Source organism: Sminthopsis crassicaudata, chromosome 5 (assembly GCF_048593235.1).
Source record: "Sminthopsis crassicaudata isolate SCR6 chromosome 5, ASM4859323v1, whole genome shotgun sequence".
Lineage (NCBI taxonomy): Eukaryota > Metazoa > Chordata > Mammalia > Dasyuromorphia > Dasyuridae > Sminthopsis > Sminthopsis crassicaudata.
The window spans coordinates 291,954,089-291,967,874 of record NC_133621.1 but is presented as its reverse complement, the minus strand read 5'-3'; the positions used below and the strand labels follow the sequence as shown (position 1 = coordinate 291,967,874).

The following is a 13,786-nucleotide window of genomic DNA, read 5'->3' as shown; positions in this document are numbered from 1 at the left end:
CAAACAGAATCAGAAGCAGAGGATGGAGGTTTTACAATGAAGGGAAGTATAGTGATAGCAACACCTAGGAAATGTGTTTCCTCAAAAGCCAGAGGAACACTGAATGCTTTCCTTTATCTATTTACTTTATTCTTTCTTAGGTTTCAGATTCCTCCTGTGGAATAAGAGTGGGTTATACTAGAACATCTCTAATGTCTCTTCCAGCCTTAACCTCTGACCTGTAATCCTTTCCTCCCTGGGCATTTTTATGATCTGTACAATGAAGTACAGGACTAGGCAGCCTCCAAAATTCTTTTTAGTTCTGAAGCTGGTAGCCAAGAGCCTTCTTCCCCTTCCTTCTCCCTCCCTTGCCTTTTTCCTTTATCTTTTGTTTTTCTTTCTCTCTCCCTTCCTTGCTAATTCTCTTTCTTTTCCCTCTCTTTTCTTTCCCTTTTTTGTTATTTTTTATTTTTTTCCTATTTTATCTTTGTCTTTTTATTCTCAGTACCTAGTATGGTAGAACATAGTATGGACTGCATAAATACTTATAAAATCTCCCTTTTCTTCTCTCTCTCTATCTCCTTCTCCTTTCCTCCTTCTCTTCCTTCCCCCTCTCTGTTTCTCTTCTTCTCTTTGTCTCTATCTCTCTATCTCTAATCTATCTGTTTATTTATCTGTTTGTCTGTCTCTCTTTCTTTCTCTCTCCCCTCCCTTCCTTCCTTTCCTCTTTTATTTATTTTTTTACTTTCCTTCATCCTTTTCTCTCTTCCTTCTCTTCTCCCATATTTACTTCTTTCCTTTCTTCCTTATTCTCTCCCTCTTTTCTTTCCTTTCTCCCTCCTCCTTCCTTCCTATTTCCTTTCCATTTTTTCCTTTCTTGTATCATCTTTTCTTCCAATTTTCCTTCCTTGTTTCTTCTTCCTCTTCTCTTTCCTTTCTTCCTTTCATCTTTTTTCCCATTTCTCTTTTTCCTCCTTCATTCCTTCCTTCCTTAGTCTCTTCCTCCCTTCTAAAAGATAATCACTGACATCTGTCATCTGAGAAGAAAGAAGGAAGGAAGGAAAGAAAAAGCAAAGAAGAAGGGAAGGAAGAAAAGATGATGCAAGAGAAGGAAGGAAAAATAAGAGAAAAAAGATGAAAGAAACTAGAAAAAGAAATAAAAAAAGGAAGGGAAAGGAGAAAGGATGGGAGAGTAGAGAGACAAACACAGAGACAGAAAGACGAGACAGAGACAGATAGAAAAAAGAGAGGGGAGATGGAGAGAGAGAAGGAGAAAGAGAAGCAAACAGACAAAAGAAAGAAAAAGGGGGAAGGGAGGGAAAAAGTAAGGGAGGGAGAGAAAGGATGGAAGGAGAGAGAAGACAAAGAGATCGAGGCAGGGAAGAATGAACACAGAGATAAATCAGAGACAAACAGTCCCTGCCCTCAAACATCATACAATTATCAACCTTCAGGAATGTCTGATCTAGCAGAAAGAATCAGCCATGCCCAGAAATCCTCACGTTCCAAAACTGCCCATGCCATCAGCAAGCACTCTTTAAAGATTTAGCCAAAATTCTGTGGGGAGGTAGAGGAAGGATGCCATGTCTCCATTTGAGGGGCATCTAGAGAGCCAGGAAAGGCTTTGTGAAGGTCATAACATAGGAGCTACGCCTTCTTTGGAGGATGAATAAGATACTGAACCAGGCAGAAATGTGTGGGAGAGCTTTTCACAGCCAAGTGCAGAGGCAGCAGCAGTGGCCAGGGTGTGTTCAGGAGCAGTGAGCAAACCAGTTTGGCTCATAGAGCAGATAGAAGTTGATTTGACCCGAAAAGTCATGAAGGCAGAACACAAACATTTTGACCTCCTTTTCCTTGGGCCTACAGATTATATGAGCATCTAGCAGAAAGCCAATCATTTTTAGGAAGCAGATCACTAGGAGTCTCTGCCCTTCATAGTATGTGTGTGTGTGTATGTGTGTGTATGTGTATATATATATGTGTGTGTATGTGTATATATATGTGTGTGTATGTGTATATATATATATATATATATGTGTGTGTATGTGTATATATATATATATATATCCATAGTGTGTATATATATATATACACTATGTGTATACATATATATGTATCCATATATATATATATGTGTGTGTATGTGTATATATATATGTGTGTGTATGTGTGTATATATATACACACATACACACACACATATATATACACATACACACACACACACACACACACACACACACACACACACTATGGATCAAGATAGATAGATGAATCCAGCCCTCATTTACAAATGAGGAAACTGAAACACATTACAGTACAGTAACATTTGAGTATAATAGATTTAAAGCTGAAAGCTCCAAGTATAAATATGTATATGTGGGCATGTAAAAATGTATGTATGTATGTGATTTAAACCTCATCTTTTTTTTTTCTGAGGCAATTGGGGTTAAGTGATTTGCCCAGAGTCACACAGCTAGGGTTTAACCCTCATCTTACAGATAAAGAAGTTAGTTTGTGAGAAGCATCTTGAAGTTAGGAAATCCTTGTATCAATTCCCACTTTTCACATGTATTGGCTATGTGAGTCTGGATAAGTCAATTAATTCCTTAGCTCCCCAGGAGATCCTAAGACTATAAGCTCCACAATAAGACAAGGTCTGTACTGGTCAAGGGAATTTCCTATATCTGTGAAACTACAAAAAAGTAAAATCATAGGTAAAGTGGCTGAAAGCAATCTCAGATGCCATTGAGCTCAACCCTCTTCTCTTACTGATGAGAAAACTGAGTAGTTTTATGTGACTGTCCAAGATTACTTCACACAGCTAGTGTTTGTAAAGGCAGAATTTGAACCCACCTCCTCTGCTTCCAGAGACAGTCTTATGTATATGACTATATGTATACGTTGTTTCACTCCAATAAAATATAAACTTCCTGAGAATGGGGATTATTTCATTTTCACCTTTGTATACCCATTGTCTGGCACTTTAAAGTTCTTAATAAAATATTGTTAATTAATTTATCAATTGTTTTATACATGTAGTTATCTCCAGTTGAATATAAGCACTCTGAGGGCAGAGGCTGCCTCATTTTGTCTTTTCTGTCCCAGCATCTAGCACAGGGAGAGAGAAACTGACAGAGAGAGGGGAGAGAGAGAGAGAGAGAGAGAGAGAGAGAGAGAGAGAGAGAGAGAGAGAGAGAGAGAGAGGGAGGGAGGGAGGGAGGGAGGGAGGGAGGGAGGGAGGGAGGGAGAGAGAGAGAGAGAGAGAGAGAGAGAGAGAGAGAGAGAGAGAGAGAGAGAGAGAGAGAGAGAGAGAGAGAGGGGAGGGAGGGGGAGGGGGAGGGGGAGAGGGAGAGGTCATCTCCATAGAATGTAAACCCACTGAGGGCTTCTTCTCATTCTGATCTTTTGTGCCACTAGCACCTCGGACAGTGCCAGGTACCATAGGCGCCCTCAAGAAAAGCATGTTGAATTAAATTGAATTCGGTATTGGCTGCCTTGTGAAAAATGAGCTTGCCGTCACCAGCTCCCAGAATCTCTTTCCTTTTTTGCTTTCAGTTTTGGTGCCTTAGCATGGTAAGAAGTTGAATAAATTTCCAGCTTTGTCAGAATTAAGGGAAAATCTGCAGCGACAGCCTCCTTTTCCCTCTTCTTTTTGAGACCATTTAGACACATCAGTCTCAGTTAAGTTCTTAGGTGGGAGGGATGGGGAGCAGAATCAAGGGCCATTGTTCCATCCCGGAGTGAGGAATCTGCTAGAACACAATCACCTCCTTGTTCTTGGGAACCTCCTTTCCCAAGCAACAGGCAGGATTGAAGTCTCCCAATGTGGCTTCAGCAAGCAGCATCCTTCCTATGAGCTTTCCCAAGCCCACATCCTGGCTGTGGCTTTGGTGTGAGCAGGTTCTCAAATGAGGCTCTCTTTCAAGTGAGACTTCAAACCAGGGCCCTATTTGGAAGGCCAAAGGTCCCTTAATGCCCTCAGTGAATGAGTGACCTCTGCTAAGCATGGCGACCAGCGCTGTTCATTGTCGGTTTGTAAAAGCATTCCCAGGCTTTGGGAGGGGTAGCTTGGATGCGGATCTATTGAGAAATCGGCAGAGTAAACAAAAATGAGATAGCTCTCATTTCTCGATTCAGAAACTCCCTTGGCTAGTTTAGCCAGAGGAACTCACCCTAAGCCTGGCAAACTCCCCTGGCTTTTCTTTTTAAGAGTCTGGTAGCAATGTCACCATTTAGTGCTCTACAAACATGTCATGGGTAGGTTAAGCAAGTCCAGCTGGGTTTTCACTGGACCATCTCCATGCCCTTGATATCCTCCAGTCAGACTAGCTGAGGTTAGATCATAGAGTCACAGATCTAGAAGTTTGGGGAAGAGACTTTAGAGTGCATCTAGTGCAACTTCTTTATTTTAAAATAAGGACTTTCCAGATATATTAGGATGACAGGATTTTCAACTTAGAGCTGGAGGGACCTCAGAGACCACCCACTCCAAACTTTGCATTTTACAGATGAGGAAATTAAAGCCCAGGGAGATTGAACAGCGATCATAGCAGCATAAGATCAAAAATTTAGACATAGGGAAAGCTTTAGAGGCCATCTAACACAAACAACTCATTCTATAGGGAAGGAAACAAAGACTTTCCAAAGATCTCATGGGTAATAGGCAGCAGAGCTGAAATTTGAACCTGGTTCCTCTGCTGCAAATTCAGCCCTCCTTCCAATGTATCATTTTGTCTTCTGAGTTCAAATCCTACCCCACTAGTTCCTAGGCAAGTAACTATAACTGTCTTCTGAAGGAGAGGGAAGAGGGGAGGGAGAGAGAACACTAAAGGCAAAGCCCCGAATCTTGCTTTTGGCTTGAGTCTCAGGACGTGTATCTGTCTTTCAGCTAAACCTTCTCCATACAGAGCTGACAAAGCAACTGGCGGACTCGATGGTGCTTCCCATCATACAGTTCCGAGAGAAAGATCTCACAGGTAAAGTGTTGGAGCCCATTAGAGTACTCTCTGAATGAAGGGCTCATTCATCTTAGACCATCTTCTGCTGCATATTTATATCATTTATTTTTACTTCTTCTCTTTTTCCCTGGCCATCTCTTTGTCTCTGTGTCTCTGTCTGTCCCCTCCTTCCTTCCCATCCCTCTCTGCTGTCTTTCTGTCTCTCTGTGTGTCTCTGTGTCTCTCTCCTCATTCCTTCCCACCCTCCTCTTCCATCTTTCTGTCTGTCTCCCCTACTTCCTTTCCATCCTCCCCTCTCTATGTGTCTCTGTCCATCTGTGTGTCTATCTCCTATTCCCTTGTGTCTGTGTTTCTTTCCTTCTCTCCCTGCCTCTTTCTTTCCCTTTTTTTCTCTTTCCCTTTCTCTCTCTCTCTCTCTCTCTCTCTCTCTCTCTCTCTCTCTCTCTCTCTCTCTCTCTCTCTCTCTCTCCCCTTCTCCTCCTCTTCATCCTCCCCCTCTCTTTTTCTCGTCTCTCTCCCCTCCTCCCTCTCTTTCTCCCCTTCTTTCCTCCTCCTCCTTTGCCTCTCTTTTTCTCCTCTCTCTCCCCTTCCCCTTCTCTTTCTCCCCCTCTTTCCTCTTCCCTCCTCTTCTCCTCCCCCTCTCCCTTACCTCTCTCCCTCTCCCTCCCACTCCTTCTTCCCTCCCTCTCTCCCCCCCACCTTTTCCTCTCTTTCTCTCTCTGTCTCTATGTCTGTCTCTCTGTGTCTGTCTCTTTCTCTGTATCTGTCTTTCTACAAGAGCCTCTCTCCTTCCTTCTCTTTCTCTCTCTTTCTCTTCACACACATACATATATCATCATAATATTAGCATAATTTATTAATATATCCTTTATGTATACTTATACTTTTATCACATATTATTTATTATTATTATTCTATTTATTCTGAAGCAATATTTATTGATATCTTATTTTTATGCTATCTTCATATTCTACTATATCCCTCTTTGCTTCCCTAACTCTAGAGAACATTGCCTTAGATAACAAGATAAAAGTGAAAGATGGGGTAGGAAAGGGAAGGGGAAGCAATTCAGAAAACTAACCAGCACATCAATCAATATATGCTATTTTCCACACCAGTTAAGAATGTGTGTTGTATTCTACATCAATGATTCTCCTCCCTCCCCCCAGTGTGTGGAGTAGAGGGCTGGACTAAGAGTCAGAATAAAACCTAACCTCATATTAAGACTCTGAATAATCCAATTCCCTTCCCTCTGCCTCAGGTTCTGTTTATTTAATTAATGTCCAACTCTTCATGACCTGATCTGTGATATTCTTGGTAGAGATAGTGGAATGGTTTGCTATTTCTGTCTCCAGCTCATTTCACATATGAAGAAGCTGAAGCACACAGAGCTAAGTGACTTGCTCAGGGTCACACAGCTTCAAGTTTCTGAGGCTGAGTTTAAGTTCAGGAAGAGTTTTCCTGATTCCAAGTTCAGTGCTCTAACCACTGCTGTACTACCTAGCTGCTTCAGGCCTCCGTTTCCTTATCTGTAGGAGAAGCTTAATTCACTGACTTCTAAGATTTAAAGCTATACTCGTTCTCTCTTTCTCTCACTCTTTCTCTTCATACACATACATATATGAGAGAGAAAATGTTCTTTCCCCCCTAAATTATATGTAACAAATAACATATAATACATTATTATATAATATGTATCTTATAAACATATAATATGTTCTATAATTACATAATTTGTGTATATCATAGAATACATTATATATGTTCATATGTCCTTTATTATATTTAAAATATTTTTATATATTCTCTAATATATTATACATATGTAACATGATTCCATAATATATGTATATTATAGAACATAATATATATTCTGTATTGTATAAATACATTAAGTTATATATAATAAGTAGCATTTTGTGTAATACATTTATATGCCATACATGTACAATACAATCTATAATTATATAACTTGTGTATATCATAGAATATATTACATAACATGTTAACATTCTTTATATATAATAAATCTTATTATATTTATTTATGTTATACTTATATTATTTTATTATATATTATATTAAATATTTATTATATATAATACATTTTGCATATTCTATAATACATTATACATATGTAATATGATTTCATAATATATGTATATTCTATAATGTGATCATATATTCCATGTTATATAATACATTAAGAAATTATATATAATAAATAGCATATTATATAATACATTATTATGTAATGTGTGTCTTATACATGTATGATACATTCTATAATTATATAACTTATGCATATTATAGAATGAATTATATATGCTAATATATTTTTATTACATATAATAGATTATATTATGTTTAATACATCACATATACATATTCTCAATATAAACATTATACTTATGTAATATAATTCTACAATATAGTAATATATTCTGTATTATATACAGAACAAATATAAACAGAATTAAAAGTACAAGGCAATGTGAGAGGAGGTTAGCTGTTCACAAGCTGTTGAAAGGACTAGAAAATCTGTCAGGGAAAAGGTGGTGTTTGAGCTCTGAGGAGGTGAAGAAAGAGAGCTTTCCGGATCCAGGGAACAGTCCATGGAAAAGAACAGAGATGGGAGCTGGAGGGCCATCTGTGTGGACCAAAGAGAAGGCCAGCTTGGCTGCATTTCAAGAGAGGAAATAATGAGGCTGCAAAGGAAGGCTTGGGCAAAGTCTGTAGACCTTTAAAAGCTAAACAGAAGAGCTTAGATTTATTTTATCCTAGAGGCCATGAAGAGTTCAACTTAGCAACAGAAGCATCTGTTCAGCAGGAAGGAACTTTTATGGACAGTTCCTGGGATAGAAAGAGGACATACAAGTTTACAATTCCAGGGTTGGGGGGACCCCTCGAACACATGATTTTTGCTTGCCAGATTTTGGTAACTGCGTGCCCATTTCCTCCCACAGATGTTAAATGCACTGGCAGGAGACTGAAATCCAGGTTTATGAGTGGATTGTGATAAACTTATTATTCATGTATTTGAGTACTTATGATATAATTTTATTTTTGCCATGTTGCTAAGTAAGAAGTATGATCTTAAATATTTTAAATATTAAATATCTTAAGATATAAATTTTTCATCAATTCAATTGCCTGGTTTGATACAAATAAAACACGTGAATAGGACCTGAGAACTCAAGGAGTATATAGGAAGAGCATATTCCTCCTCAAAAAGATTATCACTTAGAGTCTAAGAGAGTTTGGGTGTAACTGCATCAAAATAGTCCTTCTCTAAGAACTAAGACCTGCCAGTGTAAGGACAAGCCAGCCCAGGGAGGAAATAGGTGCCCACCTGTTCTGTGTGAGAGATATAAGGTTCTCCAGTGTAAATGGTCACCACCTGCAAATATTACATTTGAAGTTATTTGTTCAGAGACTTAATACTTCAGGGATTCTTGATTTTGTCAGTTGGGATACTCCCTTCGTCAACAGATAGTGGCAAAGCTTCACAAACATGGAAAGTTGCTTGTGGACAAAAAAAAATTAATTTCTGTATGACTAACATGGTAATAAGACTTTTGAATTGACCTAGTCCTCAGATAATAGATATTTAAAGAAAGAAGTAGGTAGGTAGGAGAGTGGGAGAAAGAGAGAGGAGGAAAGGAGGGAGACAGAAAGAGAGAAGAGATAGAGACAAAGACAGAAAGAGGGACAAAGGAGAGATAGAGAGAAAGAGAGAAGAGACAGAGAGGCACAAAGACAGGAAGCAAGACAAGCAAAGAGAAACACAGACAGAGACAGGAAGGGAGGGAAGAAAGAGACAGGAAAGACAAAGAGAAAGAGAGAAAGAGAGAGACAGAAGCAAAGAGAGAGAAACCAAGAGACAAAGAAACAGAGAGATAGACAGAGACAGACAGGGAAGGAGGGAAGGGGGAGAGATGACAGAAAGAAAAGAGAGAGAAGAGACAGAGAAAATGGAGAAGATAATAGGGGGAGATGAGGACAGAATACATAGCTCTGTAAAAGCCTCCTTAGGAATGTCAAGCCCCAACACTTGTCCTGGAGTGCTTATAATTGAACTTATTCTAAAAGCTTAGATTCTAGGCTTTTACACAACACTTTTTACAATTTTTATTTCTTTTTTATTTTTGTATCTTCTTTCACAAATATATCCTTTTTCTCTTCTCTAAGGACCCATGCCTTATAAGAAAGAATAGAAAAGAAAGTAAGCAGATCTGAAAAAATACAATGCTTTAATTGAATAAACCATGTTTTTTTTTAAAATGGATATTATCTTTTGCTCTTACATCATCTTCATTTCCTGATGTATTCCTGTTTCCCTCACTCAGAGAGTCATCCCTTATTATAAAGATTCTTTTTCAAAGATCAGTGAAATTAATATGTCAATTAAGTTCAGCATTATATGCAGCATTCCATAGCCCTAGACCCTCACCTCTGTAGAGAAGGGAGAAAAATGTCAGCCATACTTTTCTTTCTTTTTTTTTTTTTTTTTTTTTTTTTGCTGAGGTAATTGGGGTTAAGTGACTTGCCCAGGGTCACACAGCTAGGATGTGTTGAGTATCTGAGGCCAGATTTGAATTCAAGTCTTCCTGATTTCAGGGCTGGTGCTCTATCCACTGCACCATTTAGCTTCCCCAGCCACACTTTTTAAAGAAATTTCCAGCCCCAAGTTCTAGCCCATGCACCCTAGGAGCTTAGGAGAGATTCCTCCTTTCATGGGTCCCCAAACACCCAAAGATACCAAATGGGCAGCTTGGCTAGGAGTTTTAAATGTCACATGGGGACTAGACTAGCACTGTCCAAGGAGAGTCCTAAGTCTCCAGCTAAGTCAGGTGTTTTCAGAAATCAGACAAAACATTAGATGGAGCAGAGAATCTAAGGGATATTTCAGAGGGAGATTTTGCTCCTCTCTTTTGGCCATCATTCATGTTTGATCTGAGGTGAACTCAGAATTCTGGGTGCTTATTTGACTTAGAGTCATGGACTGAACTAGAAGAGACCCCAGATTTTCTAATAGAACCCTTTTACTAAAAGACTAGGAAACTCAGGGCCAGAGGTCACATGATTTATCCAAGGTCACTCAGCAAGAAAGTCATTATGATACTGGAAGGAACCTCAGGAGCTATTTAGTCTAAACCTTCATTTTTCCATTACTGAGATGCAAAGAGATTAATGTGCCCAAGGTCATCTGGGTAGTAAGCATCAGAAGTGGAAACAGAATTCAGATTTTATGCCTTCAGAGATAGGGTTTTTGGGGTATTTTTCCCACTGGCTCTTTTCCTTGACTCTGAAATTCTCTCTATCTCTTTTCAGAAGTCAGCACCTTAAAGGATCTCTTTGGACTCGCTAGCAATGGTACGTCTTTTCCTTTTCTTTATTTTTTAATTTTTTTATTTTTTGGTTTTGGTTTTTCTTTTTTTTTCCTTTTCTTCATTCTTAATGAATTATGTAAGAGGGTGGGATGGGAAGATGGAGAAAGTGAAGCCTTGGGTGTCAGAGAGCAGCTTTAGACTTGTTTTTGATACATTTAATTTCCTCTTATTCCTAGAACATGATTTGTCCATGGCAAAATATAGCCGGCTACCGAAGAAAAAAGAGAATGAAAAGGTACAACAAAACAAAACAAAACCCAACTTACTCTATTGTTATTTTTTTCTTTTATTTTTTTAGCTTTAATATAACAACTTCCAAATCTATTGATTCTGAGGAGCTTTCTCTGTTATCTCTATTTCTTTATGGCTGGGGGGAGGTGAGGGGGAACAAGAAAGGGAATCAGGAATGGTTGTTGTTTTATTGGTCTGTTCCATTTCTTGTTGTACAGTGACTTTGTTTTTAGCATTTTTGCCCATTTTTCCTACTTAGGCATCAGACACATTCATTTGGGGCTTTTAAATTTCAAGCCTGGGCCGTGATTTAAAAAAAAAAAAAGAAAGTGGGAGGAAGGATTGACCATATAGTGCTTTGAACTTCAGATTTTTATCTTTGATCAAGTTAGTATATTTCTCTAGATGCACATACTAGACCCAGTGCTAAATAGTAATATTTTAATTCAGTTTTTTTGTTTTATTATATGAAATTAACTATTACCAAGAAATAAGTATCTTAATATGCACAAAAATGAAAGAATATTGTATATGAGACTCTGAATTTCTGTTACATGCAACTTAGCCTTTTTTTTTATTTAAGAAGGTATTAACAAAATTGCCCTATTTTAATTAATTAATAATTATTATTATTATTTGCTGAGGCAGTTAGGGTTAAGTGACTTGTCCAAGGTCACACAGCTAGGAAATGTTAAATTTCTGAGGCCAGATTTGAACTCAGGTCCTCCCGACTCCAGAGCTAGTGCTCTATCCACTGCGCCACCTAGATGCCTTTAATTAATTTTTTCTATTAATAAGAAATTTTTTTCTCCTTCCCCCTTCCCTTATCCAAAAAGTAAAACAAAACCCTCATAACAATTAAGTATAGTTAAAAAGAACAAATTCTCATATTGGCGTGTCCAAAAATGCCTATTTTATAGATTACTTTACATAGCACTTATTGTGTGCTTGTGCTTTATTAAATATTATCTTATTTGATTCTCACCCTGGGAGATAGGCACTATTATTATCTGTATTTTACAAATTTAAAAAAAAAACTGAGGCAAACAGATTAAGTGTTCAGGATTACACAATAGGTGAGTGTCTGAAGTCAAATGTGAATTGACTCCAAACTCATCACTCTGTCCATTCTGGTACCATCTAACTAGCCTTTGGTTTTCTGGAATCATGCTTGATCATTATATTGATCAGTATTAAATCTTTCAAAATTGTTTGTCTTGACAATATTTTAACTGTACAAATTATTCTCCTGGCTCTGTTCATTTCCTTCCATAATAGCTCATACAACTATTCCAAGTTTCTTTTAAGTTAGTCTTTGAATCATTTCTTGCAGAGCACAAAAGTATTCCATCACATTCGTATTCCAAAATCTATTCAACCATTCAACAATTAATGGGTAGTCCTTTAGCTTCCAGTTATTTATCACTACAAATTAAATTGCTTATTATAAAGATGTGTGTACTTTATGTTCTTTTATTCTTTCGTTGTGCTTTGTTGGAGGTAAAGACCTACCTAGTATTGGTATTCCTGAGTTAAAGAGTAACTACAATTTAATAAATTTTGGGGAACAGTTCAGGATGACTGGACCAATTCATACCCTCACCAACCATGCATCAATGTTCCTGTTTTCCCACAACCCCTCCAATATTTGTCATTTACCTTTAGTCTCAACGTTGATTGTTAATGTCAGAGGTTAATTGTGTAAAGTTATAGGTTAAACCAGCAACCTAATGTTAATGTTAAACCTATTAAATGGGTGTGAATTGCTTTAATTTGTAGCTAATTATTGGTGGTTTGGAGCATTTTTTAAAATATAAGTATAGAGAGCTTGAATTTCTGCCCTTAAAAACTACCTGTTGATGTTCTTTGACTCATCAACTTTTTCTGACCCAGATCAGACTCTTTAATGGCTGCATTCATATTTAGAAACCAGCAAAAAAGAGAGCAAGAAGGATCTTAGGCAATATATATATATACACACACATATATATATATATAGTCTATCCCTTTACGTCCAGAAAGAACTATGTTCAGCTTATTCTAGTGTGATTTTTTTAAACAAAAAATAATGATAATAATCCCAGGACAACGAAAGCCAGGGAAGTTTGTCAATATCTCATTGAAATTTCCAAAACTGGAGTCCAGTCTTTTTTGTCTCTAAAACTAAAACATAAAACTAGCTACTATACCAGTGCATTTCTTATACTTTCAAATCATTTCTACTTCCTTCTTCTTCCCTTTTTCCTCTGGGGTGTAATAAATCCACTATATGAGCCTTTCTCATTGGCGCAATTAATTGTTCTCCTTCCCCTGGCATGTGAGATGGGATTGCATGTGTTCTACTGGGCCTCAGAGGGCAGAACCTTTCCAGGATGCAATGAGGAGAGGTTACAGCCAAAATTGGTTCTGTGTCACTTACAGTCATCCAGAAGTAGAATGGATTGACTTGAGAGGCCATAAATTCCCCATCCCTGAAGTTCTTCCAGTAAAGGCTAGATGATCACCTCTCAAGTTGCTATCAGAGAGCTGTTCCTATATGGCTCAGGCTAAATGGCCCCCAAAGTCCTTTCCACCTCTGAGAGACACTGTGGAATGACATAAAGTCAACATCAGAAATGATCATATTGCTTCCCTTATACCAATCAATCAATAAGCACTTATTAGTAAGCATCTGCTAGGTATTAAATACTATACTAATGATGAAGAGTTATCAAGAGAATAGCCCCATCCTCAATCTCACTTTCTATCAGATTTTACATTCTACCAGGAACAATCAACCTGCTGGAGATAATATGATCATAAGCTTGATTATTATTTGGTACTAATATCATTTGGTACTAATAATTTTCTAGTAAATACTTTTGATTAATAATTTTTAATATTTTAAAAGCTCTTTTAATTAACAAACCCATTTTGAGTCAATATTCTTGAGTCAAAATACAGTTTTGAATGGTACCATCTAAGCTTTCCTATCCCCTTCCACTAGGTGAAGTCCGAAGTCGCAAAAGAGGTGGCCGCTGCCCGAAGGAAGCAACATCTCTCATCTCTACAGTATTATTGTGCCCTGAATGCTCTTCAGTACAGGAAGAGGATCGCAATGATGGAGCCCATGTTAGGATATGCCCAAGGACAGGTATACCAGTACCCCCAATCTAACCTGAAGACAAAGGCCAATATAGGTGACATTCTGGTGGGATAGAGAATGGAAAAATGGAAATGCTGG

The 13,786-nt window shown here is 37.8% G+C and overlaps 1 protein-coding gene across 1 annotated transcript in view; it reads left to right on the top strand.

The window, feature by feature from the left end:
- The window catches only part of APPL2 (adaptor protein, phosphotyrosine interacting with PH domain and leucine zipper 2), an 84,557-nt gene that overhangs the window by 38,137 nt on the left and 32,634 nt on the right, over positions 1 to 13,786 (top strand). Inside the window, exons 5-8 of the mRNA XM_074271467.1 lie at positions 4,871 to 4,958; positions 10,274 to 10,315; positions 10,509 to 10,567; positions 13,550 to 13,696. Coding sequence (XP_074127568.1) covers positions 4,871 to 4,958; positions 10,274 to 10,315; positions 10,509 to 10,567; positions 13,550 to 13,696 — 336 coding nt within the window. The remainder of the gene's footprint in view (positions 1 to 4,870; positions 4,959 to 10,273; positions 10,316 to 10,508; positions 10,568 to 13,549; positions 13,697 to 13,786) is intronic.